Source organism: Malus domestica, chromosome 14, assembly GCF_042453785.1.
Source record: "Malus domestica chromosome 14, GDT2T_hap1".
In the NCBI taxonomy this organism is placed as follows: domain Eukaryota; kingdom Viridiplantae; phylum Streptophyta; class Magnoliopsida; order Rosales; family Rosaceae; genus Malus; species Malus domestica.
This window is the reverse complement of record NC_091674.1, coordinates 27,381,208-27,406,315: the sequence shown is the minus strand read 5'-3', so window position 1 is coordinate 27,406,315 and position 25,108 is coordinate 27,381,208. Positions and strand designations below refer to the sequence as shown.

Sequence of the window (25,108 nt, the reverse complement as noted above, 5' to 3'; positions counted from 1 at the left end):
TTAATCCCCACGAATCTAATCCTTGTTGTGCATGTATTATATTGTCTTGAGTGTCTTTCTACACAAGTAAGCAACTTTAATAAGTTCCACGTACACGTATAGTCACACGCACGCACGCACAAAGAAACACATGAACGCTTACTAACGAACATTTTCCACCTACAATCAGTGGACAAACAGAAACAATTGCACCGACCTGTGGTGGAGAATGCTCGTTAGTAAGTGTTCATGTGTTTCTTTGTGTGTGCGTGTGTGTGACTATACGTGTACGTGGAACTTATTAAAGTTGCTTACTTGTGTAGGAAGACACTTATGACGATACAGTATATGCACAACAAGGATCAGATTCATAGGGAATTAAAGAAAGTATCCAACTATGTGATCTTAGGCGATGATGTGATGATTTTTAACATTAAGAGTGGGAATGACGGCCATACGCAAAGGTTTCAAGACTTGTCAGATTTGGGTGAATTTATCACTGATAAATTCCCACTGACGATAGTGGATAGGACACAACTTCTCAATTGCTTCACAAATGGTGGGCAAACTTACTTGTGGAAGTAAGTAAACAAGTTTAGGCTTGTTTGGAAGTGCTTTTAAAATGACCAAAAACGTTTTTTGTGGAAATTTTTTGGAAACAATACAGGAAAAGCACTTCAAGTGTTTTTGGAACCCGAAAAGATTTTCTATAAAAGCACTTTTATTCATTTGAAAACTTAATCTTATACCTGAAAACTTAATCTGTTTCCTAGTTATGATAGGTTTGTCTCTATGCTCATCGATCACCCAACTTTGAAGAGTGAGTTCAGTAGGCTCAAATGTTACTTTGATTTTCACCAATCAAAGAAGCACAAAACAAGGCTCAATGGTCCTTGTTTTGATACGAAAATTAGAGGCCTTGATTTTGAAGAATTCAGAAATTGGGACACCAAGATAGTCATAGATGGTTATCTGGATAAGTCAAAAAAATTTACACAAAAAGAGAAATGAGAAAAATTAAATGGGAATAGCGTTGAGGATTTGATCCGAGTAATACGAAATGTTTATGTCCATTACGTCAAGGATGAAGAGCTCGACAAGATCAATGAGAAGATAAACACGTGCTTTCCCGGTTTACTGAGTCGTATACATGCAACCTTAAGGATCAAGAAGGTAGAGGAAATACTCTGAACAAAGCATGCATTAGGTGTTGTTTTTATGGTTTGTCTGTTCTAGCGATTTTATGTGTACACCTAGCTTCTCATAGCAGGGGAATTTGTAAAGACTTAAAATCTTGGGAGTTTCTTTGGTTTTAATGATTTGTCTATTTTTCTCGTGAATTTGTGTGAACCTAGCTTCTAACATCTCATAGCGGGTGAATTTGTGAAGACTTATTAACTCTTGAGGGTATTGTTTGGATTCCATACATACCCTGAAAGAGTATCATGTGATGTTTTAGTTTTAATGGTTTGGTTATTTTTTCAATGATTTTGTGTTCACCTAGCTTCTAGTTCCTCATAGTGGATGCAATATTCTACAGAATATAACTAAAGGAATAGAAACCCTCACCTCGAAAATTGAAACCGAGCTTTGTCCAGTCTTGCTACATTAACTTGTGTGATGAACTGAATGCCATTAACTGCAGTTTAAAAAGAAGAAAGATCAACGAGCACGTTCACAAGTAGGAGGGAGTTCCGTATTTGATTTGAGATTTTTCACACAAAGGAGAGAGAGTATAGTAACAAGTGAAATAAGGTGCAACAAGTAGACAAACATGAATTAGGAACAAAGAAATTTCATGGACCCAATCCATCGAATTTGACGAGCTAAATAAGAAGAGGGTAGGTATGGAGCACCCTACAAGGACGAGGCGGTGTTGGCTGGGCAATGTTGGAATTGGATACAATCACTCTCCCGTCTCTGATTCATCCGATTTCTTTCTAACACAGTTGAACTTCTGATCGGATTTTCTTCCACTCTCTTTCAGATGACTTCCCAGACAGCAACAAGGTCAGTCGCTTGATTTATACATTATTTTTTAATTTTTGTTTTATCTAATTGAATTTTTATTCATAAATTTCGATACAGTGTTTGATGTCAGCTATTATGTCTAGTGCCACCATTTTAGAAGAGTAATCTGTTTGAATTTGGAACCACTGATTAAAAGTAGAGGCATTTTATTTTGTTAAATTTGAAAATTTTATCTGAACTTGGACTGTAATATTGTTGTGATCAGCCTGCCCATGGAGGAGGAGAGCCCTACAACATCTGTGTTAATGCTGATGAACTTTATTCCTCGCCCGTTCAGAGCAGCCTTATATGAGTTGAAAATCAACCAAGCAGGAGAAGTTTTGGGAGGAGAAACATGTAGGCCACTTGAACCTGTTCACTGGTTCTTCGATCCAAAAAAATCATCTGAGTTCCCAGTCCCAGTCCCCGATTATATTATATTGGACGGTGTGAGGTACGGCAGCCCCTCCAAGCTTTACCATCTTACTGATCCAGCATCCTTCCCCCTTATAACAAATCCATCGTTTGAGTGTTATAATCCCAAGGACATTTGGGAGCCTCTCAATCCTTTTCCAAAATATGGTCAGAAAACGGGACCTTCCTATGTGGAGGTTATGGGCTCGACTGTTTGTTACGGTTGTATTCTAATTTCATTGTATGACTTTGGACCATCTGAGTTCGTGCTTTTTTCACATTGCCAGTGAAACATGGCACCCAGTTTACGTACCTACAGTTGATGATGATATGACTGGTACTAAGCCTTATCCTTCTTTTGTGGGGAGGGCTGTCGTCGTAAACGATGTTATCTACGCCGCATCTACAGTGAGCGGGGTTATCATATCATTCTCTCTTGGGATGGATTCAGATCCTAGTGGTCGCATTCTCTTTACCGTAAAGAATCTATTCAAGTTTCCGGAGTTCACAAGTTTCCTTGAGTTGGACAACACTGTAACAGAGTCTTTGGTTCATTTGGGGGAATTAAGATTTTGTCTCCTGCAAACTTTCTTTTGCAGCAGGGGCAGGGGATTTCAACCTCTGTGGATCACAACATTAGAAATTGTCAATGACGGTTCAGGGGAAAGGTGTATCAAGACTTTATGTTCTGTTGGTCGTGACATTGATATTCAGATTTCTGGTGGATTCGAACTTGGTTACTGCTTCACACCATGAGTTCCTTCAAGACTTTTATGTTTCAAATCTCCCTATAATTTCAGTTTCATGACGTCACATCACATTACATGTTTTGTTATCAAACTGTATATGATTTCTGATTCTTTCATGTCTTAGACAATTTAAGGATCTTGAACCCGAAGAAGACAACAAATTTCAGGCAGCGATGGTACAGGTGAAACACAAGCATCTATATGGAATCTTTTTTATTTAATCTTCTGTGTTGAGTCATAAGAATCAGTTGTGTATGCCACGGATTTTATTTTTGTTTGTGTTCTAGTTTTATGATAACAATATTGGGTTTGATGGTGGGCAGCCAGACGGAGAGGCAAAACGAAGGAAAATAATAAGTTCATCAGGTCAGACTCTCTCTCCGTTTTTGTTTAACTCGGATGTGCATTGCAATATTATCAATTGTTTTGGCAGCTTATATAAGGCCTGCTGTCAAATTTGGTAATGACAATGTCACTTGAATAGTTAATAGGATTAACATAACTTGTTTATACTTCACAATGTGAATTCATTCACGCGTATTTCAATTTCAGCATGGCACACTCCCATTACTTTTTTATTTATCAAACTGTTTGTGATTTCTGATCCGTTCATGTCTCAGACAATTTGATGAATTTGAACTCAGTGGAGACAAGAAAGTGCAGCTAAAGCTGGTACAGCAGGTGAAACACATGCATCTGTTTGGAATCTGTTTGTTTAATATTGCTTGTTGAGTTAAAGAATCAGTTGTGTATGCCTATGGATTTTATTTGTCTGTGTTCTAGTTTTCTGATAATAATTTTGGGTTTGACAGTGGTTAGCCAGAGAGAGAAGCAAAATGAAGGAAAAGAATTCCAATAGGTCAGACTCTCTCTCTCTCTCTCTCTCTCTCTATGGACTTTCCATTTTTCCCCTGAATACACACTCCATGTTTATCTTGCAGAACATATAATCCATCCAATTTTGTTTTACTTGGATGTGCATCGCATTATTAAGAATTGTTTTGCAGCTTATGTAGGCCTGGTGTCAAGTTAACAGTTAACCATGCCAACGTATGCAAATGTACTCTCTTAACGGAATTATAGAATATTTTGAAATTAATCTGACATGTTACATTTGCGGAGCCCCTGGTGTTAGTTATGCTGAACTAAAAAGAAAAAAAAGGATGACGGTGTCGCTTAAATGGTTGATAGGATTGACATAACTTGTCTTAGACTGTCACATCCCGGCCCGGATCCACCACATCCTGGGCCCGTTCCACCACCGTAGCACGATATTATCCGCTTTGGGCCCTGACCACGCCCTCACGGTTTTGTTTCTGGGAACTCACTGGGAGTGCTCTGGCCTCCTTCTCGCTTAACTTCTGAGTTCCTACGGAACCCGAAGCCAGTGAGCTCCCAAAAGACCTTGTGCTAGGTAGGGATGAGAATATACATTTAAGGATCACTCCCCTGAGCGATGTGGGATGTTACATAGACTCTTGATGTGTTTAACTTTTTGTGGAAGCTTGAGGATGGTAGGATTAGTAATTGTAACTTGAGAATATGGAGAACTCAGCAGCTTATCCAGAAAAAGCACTTGGAAAGATTAGGAACCAGAAATGTAGTTATTTCTTCAAGTTTATGCATGCCCTACTTTGATCGATAAGCAGTTAGTTTGCTTGAAATGCCTTTCAGAGGCCAGAGAACGTGAGTTCTGCGCAAATTTAAAAAAAAAAATTGTGTCAAAAGTATAGACGTTGTCGTTTTTGTTTGCGTAGAGTGCAGTATAGACCTTGTTGATTGTGTTATAATGATTTGTAATTTTATCATGTCTCAGTAAGCCTGAGGTTTTGGAAGCCAATGCCGGAGAAACTAACAAGTTGGCTAAGAATTTTGGATCCAAAGAAGAAGAGACTGACAAGTCGACGGAAGATGTTATACATAAAGAAGATGAGACTGATGAGTTGGCCAAGGATTTTGCACCCAAAGAAGGGACTGACAAGCTGGATAAGAAAAGGGCGGAAGTTTCACAGGGTGCAGCCAAGAAGAGAAGGAAAAGGAATAAAAAGAAGAAACTGGGTATGTATATACAAACTTTTTACCTAAGAGTGTTTAGTCTAATGGTCAGGCCCTTGGTTTGTTACCAAGAGGTCTGGGGTTCGACACCTCTCAAGGTACCCACCTAGCAATTGCTAGAGTTTCTTGCCTACCAAATGTTGTGGGGTCAGGCGGGTGGCCTAGTGAGTAGTCGGGTCAAAAACCTGGAGACACTAGATTCAAAAAAAAAAAAAAAAAAAAAAAAAATATACAAACTTTCCGTTTCTGTTTGCTGCATCTCGAGGGGTTATATGTTAACATTGTGCAAGTTAAAGTCATGTACAGAAAACAATCTACATGTTTTGCTTGCAAAATTTTACTTTGTTGTTCTTATATTGCAGCTGGTAGAACTGGAGCAAGCATCGCGCTTCTGTCTTTTTTGTCAGGTTTGTACATGGGAGCCGCAAACTTGCCAGGTCTGGTGTCGAGAAGTGTGATGGACGGGCTCGTCTCAAGGTTTACAAGTCTGCTGCCAAGAAGAGTAATAGGCTGGCTCTCAGCATAAGCATCCAAGTGATTCGGAAGACCTCTAATACAATGTTGTGCTTTTCTGGGTTTTCGATGGGTCGCGCTAACATTTTCGTCGTGCAACTCTGTCTCTTGCACGTTCTTAATCTGTTGGGTTGCGAACATCATCGTGTCGATGTTTATTGCTTTGCCTTGGACCACAAGCAATAGATGGAGAACGTGATTAAGAACGTCGACACGACGATGTTCGTAACCCCTATTGCTTTAGTGTCGATTTTCATTGTCGTGAGCTGATTTTCATACGTTGTTTTAAAAGGAAATTTGGATTTGATGTAAGTTAAGAACAGCAGGGAATGAAAATTAAATTAGTTTTGGTTTTATTTGTCTTTTGGATCTCGATGGCAATTTCGTAAATTAAGTGAAGATGTGTTAACGGACTTGGGCTAACCTCCGTTAGGGGCACGAGCTATAAGAAAGAGTTTGATGTTGTGTTTTAATATTTTTGGCATGTTGTATGATACTTTTGTCATTTTTATTAAATCTCAAGTCATTTTTTTCAGTAAACAGAAGTTTTAAAATATTCTTAATAAAGAAAAATTTGATTTACCACTTAGTACTATAGTCAAATGATATTCTTCTTTAACTTGTAAGTGAGAAGTTTTAGATTCGATTTTTGTAAAAAGTGAATTTGAATCACATTATTGCTAATTTGCTAGGTCATTGTGAGACTTAGCCAACCCATCTACCCTTTTAGTGTAGATAATATCGCTTGTTCAAAAGAAAAAAAAATTGATTCAAACCCTTTTTATTAAAACTCTATTTATTAGTTGTTATTATATTCAATAACTAAAGAATAATTAAGAGACATAATTTAAGAAAGGAGTGCATAGGCGAAAAGAAGTGCGTAAACTTATATTGATACATATGCTTAATAAAAAGATATGATTTGTTCAAAAATGATAAAAAAAAATGATGATTTCGTGTCGGCTAATATTGTACACCATGGTCAGTTCAAATATACAAAATAATTGAATTAAATTGTCAATTTTCGTCACTGACATCACCATTGTCCTTAAGCCATTTATAGTGAGCATGAAAATTGATTTTGAATTTCAGTTTATAATAATCAAACTCCTACAACATGTTGCAATTCAAGTTCTATGAGAATGATTCTAATTTTTTAATTTAACATATTTATTTCCATTTTTGAGAGAGAGATTCAGAGAATAAAAACCAATAAGAGAGTAGAAATGAGATGAATTAAACCACTGTGAAATGCATTTTTGACACATTTTTTAAAATCCAGGGACGAACTTGAAACCAAAAAAATATGGACCAAAGTGGAAAAACCACTAAATATCTAGACCAAATTTGTAATTAACTCTAATTTAGTTTTACAAAATAATAAACAAAAAAATAAAGCTGCATTCTTAAGACAATCTCCAACTCTTAGGCTAAAACCTAAAATTTTTAACCCATAAAATTTAGATTTTAGCCTAGAAACAACTTTTCTTCTCCAACTCTTCTGGCCTAAAATTTTAGCCAAGATTATTAAAAAATAAATTTAGGCTAAATTTCTTTTTAAAGTAACTTTTTTAAAAGAAAAAAAATTATGTAGACTATCCTAATTTAATTTTATAAACATTTTAATCTAAAAATATTTAGATTCTAACAAATATTGAAAAATCTAACACCATGAAGCTCGTTAAACACACTGAAAAAAATATGAAACACATAAAAAATTTCATTTATTTATTACTTTAGCCGTTAGATTTAAATTTAGACCTTTAAATATTTTTTTTCTTTTGAATTTCATCAAATTAGATCTTAACCGTTGGATTCAATGAATTTATAAATATAAAACTAAATAAAAAACACATATATGGTGGGCCAACCCCACTAATCCTGAGCTAAATCTGGCTTTTGTTTAGGTTTTAGCTTTTAACCCACACATTTAGCATGAGTTGGGTTGGGGTTAGGGGGTGAATAAAACCTAAAAAATAGCATTTAGCCCAGGGTTGAGTTTGGTTTAAAAGCAACTCCAGTGGGAGTTGGAGCCTGATGGACCGACGACAGAAATGACCCAATAGCCCCAGCAATCTGCTCCAGCCTATGCGTGCAATTGGGCTCGGGGGAGACCTAGCTTGAATTGGTGGCCCGAGAGCCTGAGGCCACATGATGCAAGGTTGACGTCAACCACTTTATAAAATTAATAAAAAATTAAAAAAATGCAAACAATTAATAAAAAATCAGAAAAAAATTTCAAAATAAAAAAGATTTAATTTTTCTATAAATATCTTATCATTATCTTCCACTTTACACCACAATTTTATATTTTCACAAATACTTTTGATTGTAATTTACGTTGTATAATGAGACCGATTAAAAATCATATTTGAAATTTGAAATAAAATTATTTTTTATTATTTTATAAAATGAAAAAATACTAATATTTTATTATCTATTGTCATGACTATTCGGTGTAGTGGGGAGATCAAAAAAATAATTACTGTTTATTAAAGAAAATTACTGTTCACAGATTCAATAGTGAGTTGCCTATGCGGGTTTGCAACGCTGGAGTTGCTCTGAGAAAATCAACAGAAAACAAGGTGGGGGTTTGGGCTCTCGTCGGGGTTTCATTCATCACTCTTTTGAGCAAAAAATACCCAAAACATTTTCCCTTCATCATCCACGCTTCTCTCTGTAATTTGAGTTTTCCGCAGATTTCCTGAAATCCGAATTGGAATCAGCAAAAAGAGAAAAGCTTTGAAGCGAATTCAATATGAAGACGACGAAGGGAGGGAAGGTGATGAACCCTACGGACGCTTACCGGAAGGAGCTCCGGAAGAAGGATTTGAAACGGGTAACGATTACTTCTCTGAAAACTACGCCGTTTTGTGCTCTTTTTCTTCTGTTAATTCCTTGATTCCGTGCTCGATTCGCAACTGGGTTGTTCGTTTTCGTTTGTATTCGTTCGATTTTTGCAATTTGGTACTCCATTGTGTCTAATTTCAGTGTTGCCCTAATTCTCATGAGATTAGAATAAGTAAAACTTCAATTGAAATTTCAAAATTTTTACTACAATTTAGAGTTAGTAAATTTTTTTTAAAGTAATTTTATTTGGGATTGGATTTGGCATCTGCATTACCATTTTACCATTGTTGTTTTTGAAATAAAGATGTAAGCATACTGAAGCAGGCATTGGCTTATTGTAAATGGACTTGAGAGCATTAACTTCATGAAAGGCCGATGCTATTATTTTGTATCACCATTGAAAAGTTATATCAGGCAGTTTGCACAGCCTCACACACTTTGATCTTAGCCGAAAGGTCGAGAATGGTATATATATGTTCACACACAGACGTATTTGGAGAGCGGATGCATGACTGTGATGCTTAATCAGTATTACCTTTGCTAGTTTTTTTTTTCCTTCTGTTAAGTGCGTTTGATAGCGTATGCTTGTGCCTCCTCTTCTTAGAATTATGCAATTCCGAAATAAAACTCCCTTTGTATGTTTCTTCTGGTGTTCTTGACAAGAATAAAAAAGAACGAAAGAAGGTGAGAAAGGTGGGGATCTTGAAGAAGGATCCTGAGACTCTGAAGGAGCAGATTGATAAGCTTGAACTGATGAGTAAGTCACCGTTTGCTTATGGACTTCAGGTTATAGACCCTTTTTTATTTATAGAAAGAATGGTTATAATTTATAGCTGTTATATATCTATATGGTATAATAGTGGATCCTTTTTATGCTCGAATTTATTGAAGGTTGATTGTTTGAAATTTGAATGGTTGGAATAGTATTCATTTAGAAAAGAATGAATTTTTTCTTGGCGGAAAATTTCAGTTTGTACTTTATTACTTGTTGCTTCAATTTGTCTAGATTTTTTATTTTCACTAGTTTGCTTGTGATCTGCAGCCAGATCATGCTGCTTTTCTTGTTCATACACACTGAAGTATTTCATTAATTGGCGCAGAGGCCAATGGCGCTCTTGACAAAGCAAGAAAACACAAGAAGAGGCAACTAGAGGATACACTTAACCTTGTTATAAAGAAGCAGAAAGTATGATATGAGAAGCTAAGAGCTAGGTGAACACATAAAATCACTGGAACAATAAATAAACCATTAAAACAACACTTGGTTCAACATACGATGAAATTAAACTTCATAGCTCTAAGGAATATACTTCACCATAAAGTTGGTGTTCTTAGCTCTAAGGAATAATATACTTCAAAAGTGATACATGCATTTCATACAAAGTCCTCGACGTTCTTCATCCTTAAGATAGCACGTAGATGACTCAATAAACCTGGAAAAGACTCGTTTATCTCCTTGTTAATCCCGGTGAAGTTTCCATCTTGGGTGTGGTGCACATAAACGTTCGGTATAAGCTTGATTAAATCTTCAATGTCATCTCATCGATAAGTTTTTTTTTTTGTTTGTTTCTCTATGTCGCTTTGCTTCGTCGAGATAACCATCTTCGACAATCTTGGTGTCCCAATCTTTTGAATCTATGAAAGTTAAGCTTTTAATAACCTTGTGAAAGTGGGAATCATTGGGCCTTGTTCTATGTCTTTTCGATTGGTGAATATCGGCAAAATATTCAAGCCTTTTGAAGTCACTCATCAGACTTGGATGATTTATGAGCACATTGATAAAATTCGCATAACTAGGAGGGAAAAAAACAATAAGTCTTTGGCATATAAGAATTATAGGCAAATAGTTTTACTTAATAATAAAGTTGTTTACTTACTACAATAAGCAAGCTGGTCCATCAATTTTGAAGCAAACAAGAAATAGTGTCTTGTCCACTATTGTCATAGGCAACGTTTCGGAGATATACTCGCCAAAGTCTGAAAGATCTTGGAATTTTTGGCTAATCTTTTGGCTCTCAACCACACTTTTAATGTTCAATATCTTTAAATCTTCACCAACAACTACGTAACTAGAAGCTTTATTTAAGCTTCCATGTGTTTGGTTCTTGTTATGCTTAAATAAAGTTTTTAGTTACGTGGTTGTTATTGAAGATTTGAAGATATTGAACATTAAAAGTGTGGATAAGAGCCAAAAGATTAGCCAAAAATTCCAAGATCTTTCAGACTTTGGCGAGTATATCTCCGAAACGTTGCCTATGACAATAGTGGACAAGACACTATTTCTTGTTTGCTTCAAAATTGATGGACCAGCTTGCTTATTGTAGTAAGTAAACAACTTTATTATTAAGTAAAACTATTTGCCTATTATTCTTATATGCCAAAGACTTATTGTTTTTTTCCCTCCTAGTTATGCGAATTTTATCAATGTGCTCATAAATCATCCAAGTCTGATGAGTGACTTCAAAAGGCTTGAATATTTTGCCGATATTCACCAATCGAAAAGACATAGAACAAGGCCCAATGATTCCCACTTTCACAAGGTTATTAAAAGCTTAACTTTCATAGATTCAAAAGATTGGGACACCAAGATTGTCGAAGATGGTTATCTCGACGAAGCAAAGCGACATAGAGAAACAAACAAAAAGAAAACTTATCGATGAGATGACATTGAAGATTTAATCAAGCTTATACCGAACGTTTATGTGCACCACACCCAAGATGGAAACTTCACCGGGATTAACAAGGAGATAAACGAGTCTTTTCCAGGTTTATTGAGTCATCTACGTGCTATCTTAAGGATGAAGAACGTCGAGGACTTTGTATGAAATGCATGTATCACTTTTGAAGTATATTATTCCTTAGAGCTAAGAACACCAACTTTATGGTGAAGTATATTCCTTAGAGCTATGAAGTTTAATTTCATCGTATGTTGAACCAAGTGTTGTTTTAATGGTTTATTTATTGTTCCAGTGATTTTATGTGTTCACCTAGCTCTTAGCTTCTCATATCATACTTTCAGACTTTGGCACATCAAAACCTGCTCATTAATGAATGTTCTCCACCTACAATCAGTCTGCTTATCAACTTTCGAGGTGAGGGTTTCTATTCCTTTAGTTTCATTCTGTAGAATATTGCATTCGCTATGAGAAGCTAGAAGCTAGGTGAACACAAAATCACTGAAAAAATAGCCAAACCATTAAACTAAAACAGCATCTGGTACTCTTTCAGGTATGCATGGAATCCAAACAATACCCTCAAGAGTTAATAAGTCTTCACAAATTCACCCGCTTGAAGCTAGGTTCACACAAAGGGAAAAATAGACAAATCATTAAAACTAAACAACACCTTTAACTCTTTCAAGTATACATGAATCCAAAGAAACTCCCAAGATTTTTAAGTCTTTACAAATTCACCTGCTATGAGAAGCTAGAAGCTAGGTGTACGCATAAAATCACTAGAACAATGGACAAACCATAAAAACAAATCCTGATGCATGCTTTGTTCAGAGTATTTCCTACATTTTCTTGATCCTTAAGGTTGCATGTATACGACTCAGTAAACCGGGAAAACACATGTTTATCTCCTCGTTGATCTTGTCGAGCTCTCCATCCTTGACATAGTGGACATAAACATTTTGTATTACTCGGATCAAATCCTAAACACTATTCCCATTTAATTTCTCGTTTCTCTTTTTGTGTTAATTTTTTTGACTTGTCCAGATAACCATTTATGACTATGTTGGTGTCCCAATTTCTGAATTCTTCAAAATCAGGGCCTTTAATTTTCGTATCAAAACAAGGACCATTGAGCCTTGTTTTGTGCTTCTTTGATTGGTGAAAATCAAAGTAACATTTGAGCTTGTTGAACTCACTCTTCAAAGTTGGGTGATCGATGAGTATAGAGACAAACCTGTCATAACTAGGAAACAAATTAAGTTTTCAGGTATAAGAATAATATACCAAATAATTTAATTGAACAACTAATCAATCATTTGGAAGTGTTTTCAAATGAATAAAAGTGCTTTTAGAGAAAATGTTTTTGGGTTCCAAAAGCAATTTCCTAGATTGTTTCCAAAAACATTTCCACAAAAAGCGTTTTTGGTCATTTTAAAAGCATTTCTAAACAAGCCTAAACTTGTTTACTTACTCCCACGAGTAAGCCTGCCCACCATTTTTGAAGCAATTGAGAAATTGTGTCCTATCCACTATCGTCAGTGGGAATTTATCAATGATAAATTCGTCAAAATCTGACAAGTCTTGAAACCTTTGCGTGTGGCTGTCATTCCTGTCCTTAATGTTAAAAATCATCACATCATCGCCTAAGATCGCATAACTGGATGCTTTCTTTAATCCCCACGAATCTAATCCTTGTTGTGCATATATTATATTGTCTTGAGTGTCTTTCTACACAAGTAAGCAACTTTAATAAGTTCCACGTACACGTATAGTCACACGCACGCACGCACAAAGAAACACATGAACGCTTACTAACGAACATTTTCCACCTACAATCAGTGGACAAACAGAAACAATTGCACCGACCTGTGGTGGAGAATGCTCGTTAGTAAGTGTTCATGTGTTTCTTTGTGTGTGCGTGTGTGTGACTATACGTGTACGTGGAACTTATTAAAGTTGCTTACTTGTGTAGGAAGACACTTATGACGATACAGTATATGCACAACAAGGATCAGATTCATAGGGAATTAAAGAAAGTATCCAGCTATGTGATCTTAGGCGATGATGTGATGATTTTTAACATTAAGAGCGGGAATGACGGCCATACACAAAGGTTTCAAGACTTGTCAGATTTGGGTGAATTTATCACTGATAAATTCCCACTGACGATAGTGGATAGGACACAATTTCTCAATTGCTTCACAAATGGTGGGCAAGCTTACTCGTGGAAGTAAGTAAACAAGTTTAGGCTTGTTTGGAAGTGCTTTTAAAATGACCGAAAGCGCTTTTTGTGGAAATTTTTTGGAAACAATACAGGAAAAGCACTTCAAGTGTTTTTGGAACCCGAAAAGATTTTATCTAAAAGCACTTTTATTCATTTGAAAGCACTTCCAAACGATCGATTTGTTATTCAATTAAATTATTTGGCATATTATTCTTATACCTGAAAACTTAATCTGTTTCCTAGTTATGATAGGTTTGTCTCTATGCTCATCAATCACCCAACTTTGAAGAGTGAGTTCAGTAGGCTCAAATGTTACTTTGATTTTCACCAATCAAAGAAGCACAAAACAAGGCTCAATGGTCCTTGTTTTGACACGAAAATTAGAGGCCTTGATTTTGAAGAATTCAGAAATTGGGACACCAAGATAGTCATAGATGGTTATCTGGATAAGTCAAAAAAATTTACACAAAAAGAGAAATGAGAAAAATTAAATGGGAATAGCGTTGAGGATTTGATCCGAGTAATACGAAATGTTTATGTCCACTACGTCAAGGATGAAGAGCTCGACAAGATCAACGAGGAGATAAACACGTGCTTTCCCGGTTTACTGAGTCGTATACATGCAACCTTAAGGATCAAGAAGGTAGAGGAAATACTCTGAACAAAACATGCATTAGGTGTTGTTTTTATGGTTTGTCCGTTCTAGCGATTTTACGTGTACACCTAGCTTCTCATAGCAGGTGAATTTGTAAAGACTTAAAATCTTGGGAGTTTCTTTGGTTTTAATGATTTGTCTATTTTTCTCGTGAATTTGTGTGAACCTAGCTTCTAACATCTCATAGCGGGTGAATTTGTGAAGACTTATTAACTCTTGAGGGTATTGTTTGGATTCCATACATACCCTGAAAGAGTATCATGTGTTGTTTTAGTTTTAATGGTTTGGTTATTTTTTCAATGATTTTGTGTTCACCTAGCTTCTAGTTCCTCATAGTGGATGCAATATTCTACAGAATATAACTAAAGGAATAGAAACCCTCACCTCGAAAGTTGAAACCGAGCTTTGTCCAGTCTTGCTACATTAACTTGTGTGATGAACTGAATGCCATTAACTGCAGTTTAAAAAGAAGAAAGATCAACGAGCACGTTCACAAGTAGGAGGGAGTTCTGTATTTGATTTGAGAATTTTCACACAAAGGAGAGAGTATAGTAACAAGTGAAATAAGGTGCAACAAGTAGACAAACATGAATTAGGAACAAAGAAATTTCATGGACCCAATCCATCGAATTTGACGAGCTAAATAAGAAGAGGGTAGGTATGGAGCACCCTACAAGGACGAGGCGGTGTTGGCTAGGCAATGTTGGAATTGGATACAATCACTCTCCCGTCTCTGATTCATCCGATTTCTTTCTAACACAGTTGAACTTCTGATCGGATTTTCTTCCACTCTCTTTCAGATGACTTCCCAGACAGCAACAAGGTCAGTCGCTTGATTTATACATTATTTTTTAATTTTTGTTTTATCTAATTGAATTTTTATTCATAAATTTCGATACAGTGTTTGATGTCAGCTATTATGTCTAGTGCCACCATTTTAGAAGAGTAATCTGTTTGAATTTGGAACCACTGATTAAAAGTAGAGGCATTTTATTTTGTTAAATTTGAAAATTTTATCTGAACTTGGACTGTAATATTGTTGTGGTCAGCCTGCCCATGGAGGGGGAGAGCCCTACAACATCTGTGTTAATGCTGATGAACTTTATTCCTCGCCCGTTCAGAGCAGCCTTATATGAGTTGAAAATCAACCAAGCAGGAGAAGTTTTGGGAGGAGAAACATGTAGGCCACTTGAACCTGTTCACTGGTTCTTCGATCCAAAAAAATCATCTGAGTTCCCAGTCCCAGTCCCCGATTATATTATATTGGACGGTGTGAGGTACGGCAGCCCCTCCAAGCTTTACCATCTTACTGATCCAGCATCCTTCCCCCTTATAACAAATCCATCGTTTGAGTGTTATAATCCCAAGGACATTTGGGAGCCTCTCAATCCTTTTCCAAAATATGGTCAGAAAACGGGACCTTCCTATGTGGAGGTTATGGGCTAGACTGTTTGTTACGGTTGTATTCTAATTTCATTGTATGACTTTGGACCATCTGAGTTCGTGCTTTTTCACATTGCCAGTGAAACATGGCACCCAGTTTACGTACCTACAGTTGATGATGATATGACTGGTACTAAGCCTTATCCTTCTTTTGTGGGGAGGGCTGTTGTCGTAAACGATGTTATCTACGCCGCATCTACAGTGAGCGGGGTTATCATATCATTCTCTCTTGGGATGGATTCAGATCCTAGTGGTCGCATTCTCTTTACCGTAAAGAATCTATTCAAGTTTCCGGAGTTCACAAGTTTCCTTGAGTTGGACAACACTGTAACAGAGTCTTTGGTTCATTTGGGGGAATTAAGATTTTGTCTCCTGCAAACTTTCTTTTGCAGCAGGGGCAGGGGATTTCAACCTCTGTGGATCACAACATTAGAAATTGTCAATGACGGTTCAGGGGAAAGGTGTATCAAGACTTTATGTTCTGTTGGTCGTGACACTGATATTCAGATTTCTGGTGGATTCGAACTTGGTTACTGCTTCACACCATGAGTTCCTTCAAGACTTTTATGTTTCAAATCTCCCTATAATTTCAGTTTCATGACGTCACATCACATTACATGTTTTGTTATCAAACTGTATATGATTTCTGATTCTTTCATGTCTTAGACAATTTAAGGATCTTGAACCCGAAGAAGACAACAAATTTCAGGCAGCGATGGTACAGGTGAAATACAAGCATCTATATGGAATCTTTTTTATTTAATCTTCTGTGTTGAGTCATAAGAATCAGTTGTGTATGCGACGGATTTTATTTTTGTTTGTGTTCTAGTTTTATGATAACAATATTGGGTTTGACGGTGGGCAGCCAGACGGAGAGGCAAAACGAAGGAAAATAATAAGTTCATCAGGTCAGACTCTCTCTCTCCGTTTTTGTTTAACTCGGATGTGCATTGCAATATTATCAATTGTTTTGGCAGCTTATATAAGGCCTGCTGTCAAATTTGGTAATGACAATGTCACTTGAATAGTTAATAGGATTAACATAACTTGTTTATACTTCACAATGTGAATTCATTCACGCGTATTTCAATTTCAGCACGGCACACTCCCATTACTTTTTTATTTATCAAACTGTTTGTGATTTCTGATTCATTCATGTCCCAGACAATTTGATGAATTTGAACTCAGTGGAGACAAGAAAGTGCAGCTAAAGCTGGTACAGCAGGTGATACGCATGCATCTGTTTGGAATCTGTTTGTTTAATATTGCTTGTTGAGTTAAAGAATCAGTTGTCTATGCCTATGGATTTTATTTGTCTGTGTTCTAGTTTTCTGATAATAATTTTGGGTTTGACAGTGGTTAGCCAGAGAGAGAAGCAAAATGAAGGAAAAGAATTCCAATAGGTCAGACTCTCTCTCTCTCTCTCTCTCTCTCTCTCTCTCTCTCTCTCTCTCTCTCTATGGACTTTCCATTTTTCCCCTGAATGCACACTCCATGTTTATCTTGCAGAACATATAATCCATCCAATTTTGTTTTACTTGGATGTGCAATGCATTATTATGAATTGTTTTGCAGCTTATGTTAGGCCTGGTATCAAGCTAACAGTTAACATTGCCAACGTATCCAATGTACTCTCTTAACGGATTTACAGAATATTTTGAAATTAATATAACATGTTACATTTGCAGAGCGCCTGGTGTCAGATATGCTGAACTGAAAAGAAAAAAAAGGATGACAGTGTCGCTTAAATGGTTGATAGGATTTGTTGGTATTCAAAGTTTACTAACTCAATACCAAAATATGTGGGTGATAAGTTCACAAACTCTTTCACACCTCTCACTTTGCACTCTCAATAAAATTGGACAAATGAAAGGAAAGAAGTAGCAAGCTTGGTGATAACAAACACTTTGAAATATTAGAAGAGTTTACAACTCTTAAAGCTTACAAGCTGAAAATGAGAATGGGATTGGAATGGAATGGGAATTCGGATTGATTCTAAAACCTAGCAAGAAGGCCTATTTATACAAAGCAGAAATTGATAAACAATACAACAACACATGCAATGAATGATGGTGTTCACAATCTTTATTCCCTTTCAAACACATGCAGCAACTTTGGATGGTTGGCAGACACATGCATTGCATCATTCCAGGTTGCAATCACAACCTTTCGGGTAGCACATAGCAGCTCACATCTGTGTTGTATTTCAACACACTTTTAGCTAGCACATGGCAGCACATTGCTGTCTTGTAATCACCTTTCGGCTAACAAGTGGAGGGAGCAATGATGTTTGTAGTTGTAGGTGAATAGCTTGGAAAGAACTAACAGCTAGCTTTAACCATTGACAACCTGTTTTTATTTGAATTTCCAACACACCTCATCAAATCAAAACGCCTTCATTCTTAGCATTTCATGTAGCAGCCTGAATGATTTAACTGGCAGTAGCTTTGTGAATATGTCAACCACTTGTTCCTTGGTGCGACAATAGACAAGTTCGATTGTCTTTTGCTTCACATGGTCCCTTAGAAAATGGAACCTGGTATCAATATGCTTGCTCCTTCCATGTTGGACTGGATTCCTAGCAAGCTTGATAGCTAAGATGTTATCCACATGAATCACAGTTGATTCCACTTGTGGATGACACATTGATTTCAACAGATTTCTTAACCAAATTGCCTCACACACAGCTGAGGCTATAGCAACGTATTTGGCTTCACACGATGACAAAGCAACAATTGATTGCTTCTTTATTTGCCAAAAGAATTGTGGGCAGAAGTTGTAGCTTGTTCGATTTATTTGTTGAATCGATGTCCAGCAAAGAGTGTCAAGAGGATGACACCACAAGAGGCTTGGAGTGGATACAAGCCAAATGTTGCACACCTAAGAGTTTTTGGGTGTGTTGCATATGCTCAAGTTCCAGAAGTCAAGAGGAGGAAACTCGATGATAGAGGTGAGAAGTGTGTGTTTGTGGGCTATAGTGAAGAGTCCAAGGCATACAAGCTCTACAACCCACTAACTGGCAAACTAGTGGTTAGTAGAGATGTCATCTTCAGTGAGGAAGAGGCATGGAAGTGGAATAACAAAGAAGTCAGTAAAGAGAAGATCGTCTCCACTGATTTTGAAGAACTAGAAGTTGTACCACCTATTGAGCAACAGCCTGCTCAAACAATCACAACTACTCCATAGCAAAAAACTGCAAGGAGTGGCCCTACATCCAGTGAGGCTTAGAAGTCTCACCGAGATATATGGACAAGAAGAAGAAGAAACCAACCTTTTCTGCTTGTATGCAGACCATGAACCTTTTTCATTCAATGAAGCTGTGGAAGAAGATTGTTGGAGAATAGCCATGGAGGAAGAAATTCATGTCATCGAGAAGAATGACACTTGGGAGTTGACAAAGCTTCCACCAAATCAGAAGGCTATTGGTGTCAAGTGGGTGTACAAGATCAAACGCACTGTAGATGGGAGTGTGGATCGGTACAAATCAAGGCTTGTAGCAAAGGGCTACAAACAGAAGCATGGAGTGGACTATGATGAAGTCTATGTTCCAGTTGCAAGAGTTGACACGGTAAGATTGCTAATCTCTCTTGCCGCTCATCATAAATGAAAAATTTATCAACTAGATGTCAAGTCAGCCGTCCTTAATGGAGTACTTGAGGAAGAAGTGTACGTGGAACAACCGGAAGGCTTCTAAGTACAAGGAGAAGAAGATAAGGTGTATTGTTTGAAGAAGGCTTTATATGGTCTCAAGCAAGCACCACGAGCTTGGAACTCAAGGATTGATAACTACCTTCACCAAAATAGATTTCAGAAATGTCCATACGAGCATTCAGTTTACATGAAGAACGGTGAAAAAGGGGAGTTCTTAATTATTTGTCTCTATGTAGATGACTTGTTGTTTACAGGAAACAATGAAGCAATGTTTTGTGAGTTCAAGCAATCCATGTTCAATGAATTCGAGATGACTGACAATGGATTAATGTCATACTTTCTTGGCATAGAGGTGAAGCAAGAAAGTGATGGTATCTACATCTCTCAACAAAAGTACATGAGAGATATTTTGGAGAAATTCAATATGGACAAGTGCAATATTGTCAACACTCTAGTTGCAATTGGATTGAAGCTGTCCAAGGAAGGAGAAGGTGAGTTTGTAAACTCAACTGTGTACAAAAGCTTGGTTGGAAGCCTAAGGTACCTTACAATCACAATACCTGATATAGTTTATGGTGTTGGACTCGTGAGTCGGTACATGAAAACACCAAGGGAGTCTCATTGGCTGGCCACCAAGAGAATTTTGAGGTACATAAGAGGTACTCTAAACTATGGTCTGTTTTATAATTTTGGTGAAGATGCAAAATTATTTGGTTATTCAGATAGTGATTGGGGAGGTGACCAAGATGAAAGGAAAAGCACAACTGGCCATGTGTGTTTTCTAGGATCAACAGCTTTCTCATGGACTTCAAAGAAGTAATCAATTGTTGCTTTGTCATTGTGTGAAGCCGAATACGTTGTTGTAGCCTCAACTGTGTGTGAGACAAATTTGGTTAAGAAATCTGTTGAAGTCAATGTGTCATCCACAAGTGGAATCAACTGTGATTCATGTGGATAACATCTTAGCTATCAAGCTTGCTAGGAATCCAGTCCAACATGGAAGGAGCAAGCATATTGATACTAGGTTCCATTTTCTAAGGGACCATGTGAAGCAAAAGACAATCGAACTTGTCTATTGTCACACCAAGTAACAAGTGGCTGACATATTCATAAAGCCACTGCCAGTTGAATCATTCAGGCTGCTACGTGACATGCTAGGAATGAAGGCGTTTTGATTTGAGGTGTGTTGGAAATTAAAATAAAAACAGGTTGTCAATGGTTAAAGCTAGCTGTTAGTTCTTTCCAGGCTATTCACCTACAACTACGAACATCATTGCTCCCTCCACTTGTTAGCCGAAAGGTGATTACAAGACAGCAGTGTGCTGCCATGTGCTAGCTGAAAGTGTGTTGAAAGACAACACAGATGTGAGCTGCTGTGTGCTAGCCGAAAGGTTGTGATTGCAACCTAGAATGATGCAATGCATGTGTTTCAAACCATCCAAAGTTGCTGCATGTGTTTCAAACCATCCAAACTTGCATGTATTCTTCTCTACCATCCTTTTGGATGATATCTTTCCTTTGCCTTCAACTGGCAACTTTGAGGAGTCACCAAGACTCACAGATCCATAAGGCCCATCTTTGAGTTGGCAAAAAACTCTTTCTTTCCACACATGTGGTTGCTTGCACCAGAGTCCAAATACCAAACATTTTGTTGGCTACTGATATCATGGTGTGCTAGTAAGATTGTAAATTCCTCACTAGCATTTCCACTTGATTCTGCCATGTTGACATGCTCACCATTTTTATATGAACATTCATTGGCATAATGTCCATATTGCTTGCAACTGTGACACTGGATATGTGCCTTTCCTCGAGTAGATCTCTACTCTTGAGAATGACCTCGGTTTTGTGCATAGCCTCGATCTCTTCCTCGGGTTTGTCCTCGACTACGGTTGGATGAACTCCCACAACGTGAGTTCCACTGCCCACGACCTCCATTTGGTTTGTCAATATTCAACTTTGACTCCAAAGCTTGCTCTAGCATTGTGGGGCTTGCATTCTTCTGAATGCGTTGCTCGTGAACCAGGAGGGATCTTAGCAGTTCCTCTACGCTCATTTTCTCCAAATCCTTGGATTCCTCAATGGCAGTCACCACATGCTCAAAGTTGCATGTGAGTGATCGAAGGATTCTCTCCATGACACGAACATCGTCAAGCCTCTCGCCATTCCTTTTTCATTTGATTCACAATTACAAGTAGTCGAGAGTAGTAGTCTGAAATGTTTTCTCCTTCTTTCATATGAGTAGCTTCAAAATCTGCTTTTAATGATTGAAGCCGGACTCTTTTTACTCGATCTACTCGTTGGTAAATTGTGCTCAGACTATCCCAAACTTGCTTGCTGGTTGTTGCTTCTGCAACTTTCTCGAATGTTGAATCTTCTAATCCTTGATAGAGAAGATACAGCGCCTTATGGTCCTTCTTTCGTAAATCCTTGAGAGTGTTCCTTTGATCTGTATATATGTGGCTTCTTGCTCGGCAGTGGGTACAACATACCCACTACTAACAACTTCCCATAGCTCTTGTGATCCAAACAATGCTTTGAATTGGATGCACCATCTTTGATAATTTTCTTTCTTCAATGTGGGAACCTGGAGTTGCACTAAATTGGACGCCATAGTTGCTGCACTTGCCAGAAAGGTATTCTGGCTCTGATACCAATTGTTGGTATTCAAAGTTTACTAACTCAATACCAAAATATGTGGGTGATAAGTTTACGAACTCTATCACACCTCTCACTTTGCACTCTCAATAAAATTGGACGAACGAAAGGAAAGAAGTAGCAAGCTTGGTGATAACAAACACTTTGAAATATTAGAAGAGTTTACAACTCTTAAAGCTTACAAGCTGAAAATGAGAATGGGATTGGAATGGAATGGGAGTTCGGATTGATTCTAAAGCCTAGCAAGAAGACCTATTTATACAAAACAGAAATTGATAAACAATACAACAACACATGCAATGAATGATGGTGTTCACAATCTTTATTCCCTTTCGAACACATGCAGCAACTTTGGATGGTTGGCAGACACATGCATTGCATCATTCCAGGTTGCAATCACAACCTTTCGGCTAGCACACAGCAGCTCACATCTGTGTTGTCTTTCAACACACTTTTAGCTAGCACATGGCAGCACACTGCTGTCTTGTAATCACCTTTCGGCTAACAAGTGGAGGGAGCAATGATGTTTGTAGTTGTAGGTGAACAGCCTGGAAAGAACTAACAGCTAGCTTTAACCACAACCTGTTTTTATTTGAATTTCCAACAGGATTGACATAACTTGTCTTAGACTCTTGGTATGTTTAACTTTTTGTGGAAGCTTGAGGATGATAGGATTAGTAATTGTAACTTGAGAATATGGAGAACTCAGCAGCTTAAGTTCCTTTTTGTTTCTTTGCTGTAATTACAATTTCATTACATCAGGATTCTGTTATAACGATCTGTAATTCTATCATGTCTCAGCACGCCTGAGGTTTTGGAACCTAGTGTTGGAGAAACTAACAAGTTGGCTAAGAATATTGAAATCGAAGAATGAGACTGATAAGTTGGCTAAGGATTTTGAACCCAAAGAAGGGACTGACAAGCTGGATAAGAAAAGGACGGAAGTTTCACGTGGTGCATCCAAAAAGGAAGAGGAATAAAAAGAAGAAACTGGGTATGTATATACAAATTTTAGTTTTTGTGTTTGCTGCATCTCCAAGGGTTATATGTTAAGATTGTGCAAAATTTTAATTTGGTTTATTCTTGTGGATCATCGTGTACATTGATAGATTGCATGCGTCTCACAATATGGACGGCCTAATTGATCATGTAATTTTTCTCTTTTTTTGTTTTTTGTTTTTAATCTTTCGTCATTTTGGTGTTTCTTATGCTGCAGCTTGCAGAACTGGAGCAAGCGCCGTTCTTTTGTCTTTTTCGTCAGGCCTGTATATGGGAGCCTCATACTTGCCAGGTCTGGTGCCGAGGAGAGCGATGGACGGGCTCGTATCAAGGTTTGCAAGTCTGCTGCCAAGAAGAGTAATAGGCTGGCTCTCAGCATGAGCATCCAAGTGAATTTGGAAGACCTCCTATACGTCTTGTGCTTTTCTTGGTTTACGATTGGGACGACCTCCAAAAGTTAGAAAACTCTCATGTAGCGGGACCTATTCGTTCTCTTGTTTAATTTTTTTGGTTGAGAAGTGACCTATATGTCATCTGATAAATCGAAGCAGAAATCAAACCAAACTTGCAAAGCAAGCAAGCCTACTAGGTTTAGTTAGGGATGTCAACGGTTTGGTTTGGGGACGGAAATGCTATATCCATCCCCATAACCATGAAAATTAACCATATCCATAACCGCCAATTAACCATCAAGTATTATCCATAACCATACCCACTGGGTAACTGGTTTCCCATCGGTTAACGGTTATACCCATTTTTGTCAATACAAAAAAATATATTTGTTCAATTAACGTATGATAATTTAGTAAATATTAATTTCGTCACTAAATATTTGATGTATAAAATGATTTAATGAATGGATCTTGTGGAGCATAAAAATTAAAGCTAAACATCGCTAATGTTAGCTGATATTTGATATCTCCCATAAGTACTATTGGTCTGGATTCTCATAGATTTTGATTCATATCAAAACTTTTTAACTTGCCTACAAAATACAACTCACACGGTGCAACCTTTATATTCTTAAGGTAATGGATTCAGTGAAAAATAAATAAATAAATATATATATATTAATACAATTATATTATATATGATTATATATAAATACTATTATATTATATATAATTCGGTTCGGATTCGGTGACGGATATGGATTGGGGATCCGTATAACCATATCCAATACCATAACCGAATATTATTCACAGTTTTTCCCCATATCCAAAATATATCCGAATTTTCATACCCAAATCCAATCCATTCCAGCCGGTTATCCACAGTTATCGATTTTAACGGTTATAATTGTCATCCCTAGGTTTAATATAAATAAAGGCACAACTGATGGAAGGCGTCATCACAAAAATTACCCAACTCTCTTTTCTCTATTCCATTGCACGCTCTATCTCCCTTCAGTAAAATAGGCCCTTGGTACAGTCGGTTTGGCACAGTGCGGCCTAGACAACCGTCTTGGGCTCAAAAAAATTGGGAGCACCAAAATTATTAGGGTGATATATTTATATATGTTTTTATAAGTGTATAACTTTAAAAAATGTGGTTAAATGATAGGTGTTTCTAATTTACTGAGTTGAAGTGCTTTTTTAAGTATAATTTCGTTGAAGTTTCATGTGTGAAAACAAATAATCTATTTTATATTAAGTTAGGGTACGTTTTTTGACGTCGTCCAGGACCTCAAAAATATTAGAACTAGCCCTGGCCCTTGGCAACGATTAATGTTAAGGTCTACAAGTAGATTGATGCTTTCACGTAAAACCCCTCCCACATAAAGGAGTAAGATTCTTTCCCTTCTATTGTCATCTCCTTGCCTCCTCTCCTCTCACACTTTCTTTTTTGTCTTTTTCTCTAATAAAAAAATTCAAAACAAGATATTGATGTGAATTAATTGTAACTATTTAAATAGGAGGCGTGAATGAGAGAGTGATTAGTAGGAGAGAAAATCTTACTCCCTCATCGTAACCATATCTTTTGGTTAGGATAAAGCACAACATGTTGACTTTATCAATTGGGTTGAACCGGGCAGATTAGCTTATCACATTGGCTAATTAGGATTTTGGATTCCATCCAGATCCAAATTGTGGGGATCTTAGGGTTTCATACCTTAGCCATTCATCGTGCATCGTGCGGTCAGAAATTATTTGACTTTTTTTTATTTAAAATTAAACACAACTAGTGCCTCACGAAAATTGGCCACATGATGTACGATGAACGGCTAAAATGT

General features: G+C 37.2%; 3 protein-coding genes across 12 annotated transcripts in view; all 3 read left to right on the top strand.

Annotated features, from left to right (window-relative positions):
- Positions 1-2,808: 2,808 nt before the first annotated feature.
- On the top strand, positions 2,809-6,076 carry LOC108172743 (uncharacterized). Of its 2 annotated transcripts, XM_070812324.1 has the most exons (8): positions 2,809-3,156; positions 3,278-3,334; positions 3,480-3,518; positions 3,773-3,833; positions 3,965-4,011; positions 4,969-5,099; positions 5,139-5,210; positions 5,570-6,076. In XM_070812324.1, exons 1-8 carry the CDS (start codon positions 3,053-3,055, stop codon positions 5,731-5,733), a joined length of 675 nt encoding a protein of 224 aa, XP_070668425.1. In that variant the 5' UTR covers positions 2,809-3,052; the 3' UTR covers positions 5,734-6,076. The 2 variants fall into 2 exon arrangements, with proteins under 2 accessions (XP_070668425.1, XP_070668424.1); XM_070812323.1 differs by having other exon boundaries at positions 4,969-5,210.
- Positions 6,077-8,235: 2,159 nt separating this feature from the next.
- LOC103455278 (protein EARLY FLOWERING 5) overlaps positions 8,236-25,108 on the top strand; it is a 41,278-nt gene continuing 24,405 nt past the window's right edge. The window contains exons 1-3 of the mRNA XM_070812313.1: positions 8,236-8,559; positions 9,234-9,327; positions 9,671-9,756. Coding sequence (XP_070668414.1) covers positions 8,479-8,559; positions 9,234-9,327; positions 9,671-9,756 — 261 coding nt within the window. The 5' untranslated portion in view covers positions 8,236-8,478. The remainder of the gene's footprint in view (positions 8,560-9,233; positions 9,328-9,670; positions 9,757-25,108) is intronic.
- On the top strand, positions 14,429-24,243 carry LOC108172935 (uncharacterized). Of its 9 annotated transcripts, none has more exons than XR_011575524.1 (8): positions 14,503-14,947; positions 15,246-16,291; positions 16,433-16,475; positions 16,732-16,792; positions 16,924-16,970; positions 22,678-22,870; positions 23,093-23,464; positions 24,188-24,243. XR_011575524.1 is itself a non-coding variant. In XM_070812318.1 (8 exons), exons 1-4 carry the CDS (start codon positions 15,691-15,693, stop codon positions 16,776-16,778), a joined length of 570 nt encoding a protein of 189 aa, XP_070668419.1. In that variant the 5' UTR covers positions 15,424-15,690; the 3' UTR covers positions 16,779-16,792; positions 16,924-16,970; positions 22,678-22,870; positions 23,093-23,464; positions 24,188-24,243. The 9 variants fall into 9 exon arrangements, 7 of the variants coding, with proteins under 7 accessions (XP_070668419.1, XP_070668416.1, XP_070668417.1 ...); XM_070812318.1 differs by lacking the exon at positions 14,503-14,947 and having other exon boundaries at positions 15,424-16,113; positions 16,235-16,291; XM_070812315.1 differs by lacking the exon at positions 14,503-14,947 and having other exon boundaries at positions 15,424-16,113; positions 16,235-16,291; positions 16,397-16,475.

Coding starts and splice junctions, on each gene's coding strand:
- LOC108172935 (XM_070812315.1), top strand. CDS start 15,691: ATGACTGGTACTAAGCCTTATCCTTCTTTTGTGGGGAGGGCTGTTGTC. Junction 16,114..16,234: donor TTGGTTACTGCTTCACACCA/TGAGTTCCTTCA, acceptor TCATGTCTTAGA/CAATTTAAGGATCTTGAACC. Junction 16,292..16,396: donor TTCAGGCAGCGATGGTACAG/GTGAAATACAAG, acceptor TTTGTGTTCTAG/TTTTATGATAACAATATTGG.
- LOC108172743 (XM_070812323.1), top strand. CDS start 3,053: ATGACGGTTCAGGGGAAAGGTGTATCAAGACTTTATGTTCTGTTGGTC. Junction 3,157..3,277: donor TTGGTTACTGCTTCACACCA/TGAGTTCCTTCA, acceptor TCATGTCTTAGA/CAATTTAAGGATCTTGAACC. Junction 3,834..3,964: donor AGCTAAAGCTGGTACAGCAG/GTGAAACACATG, acceptor TGGGTTTGACAG/TGGTTAGCCAGAGAGAGAAG.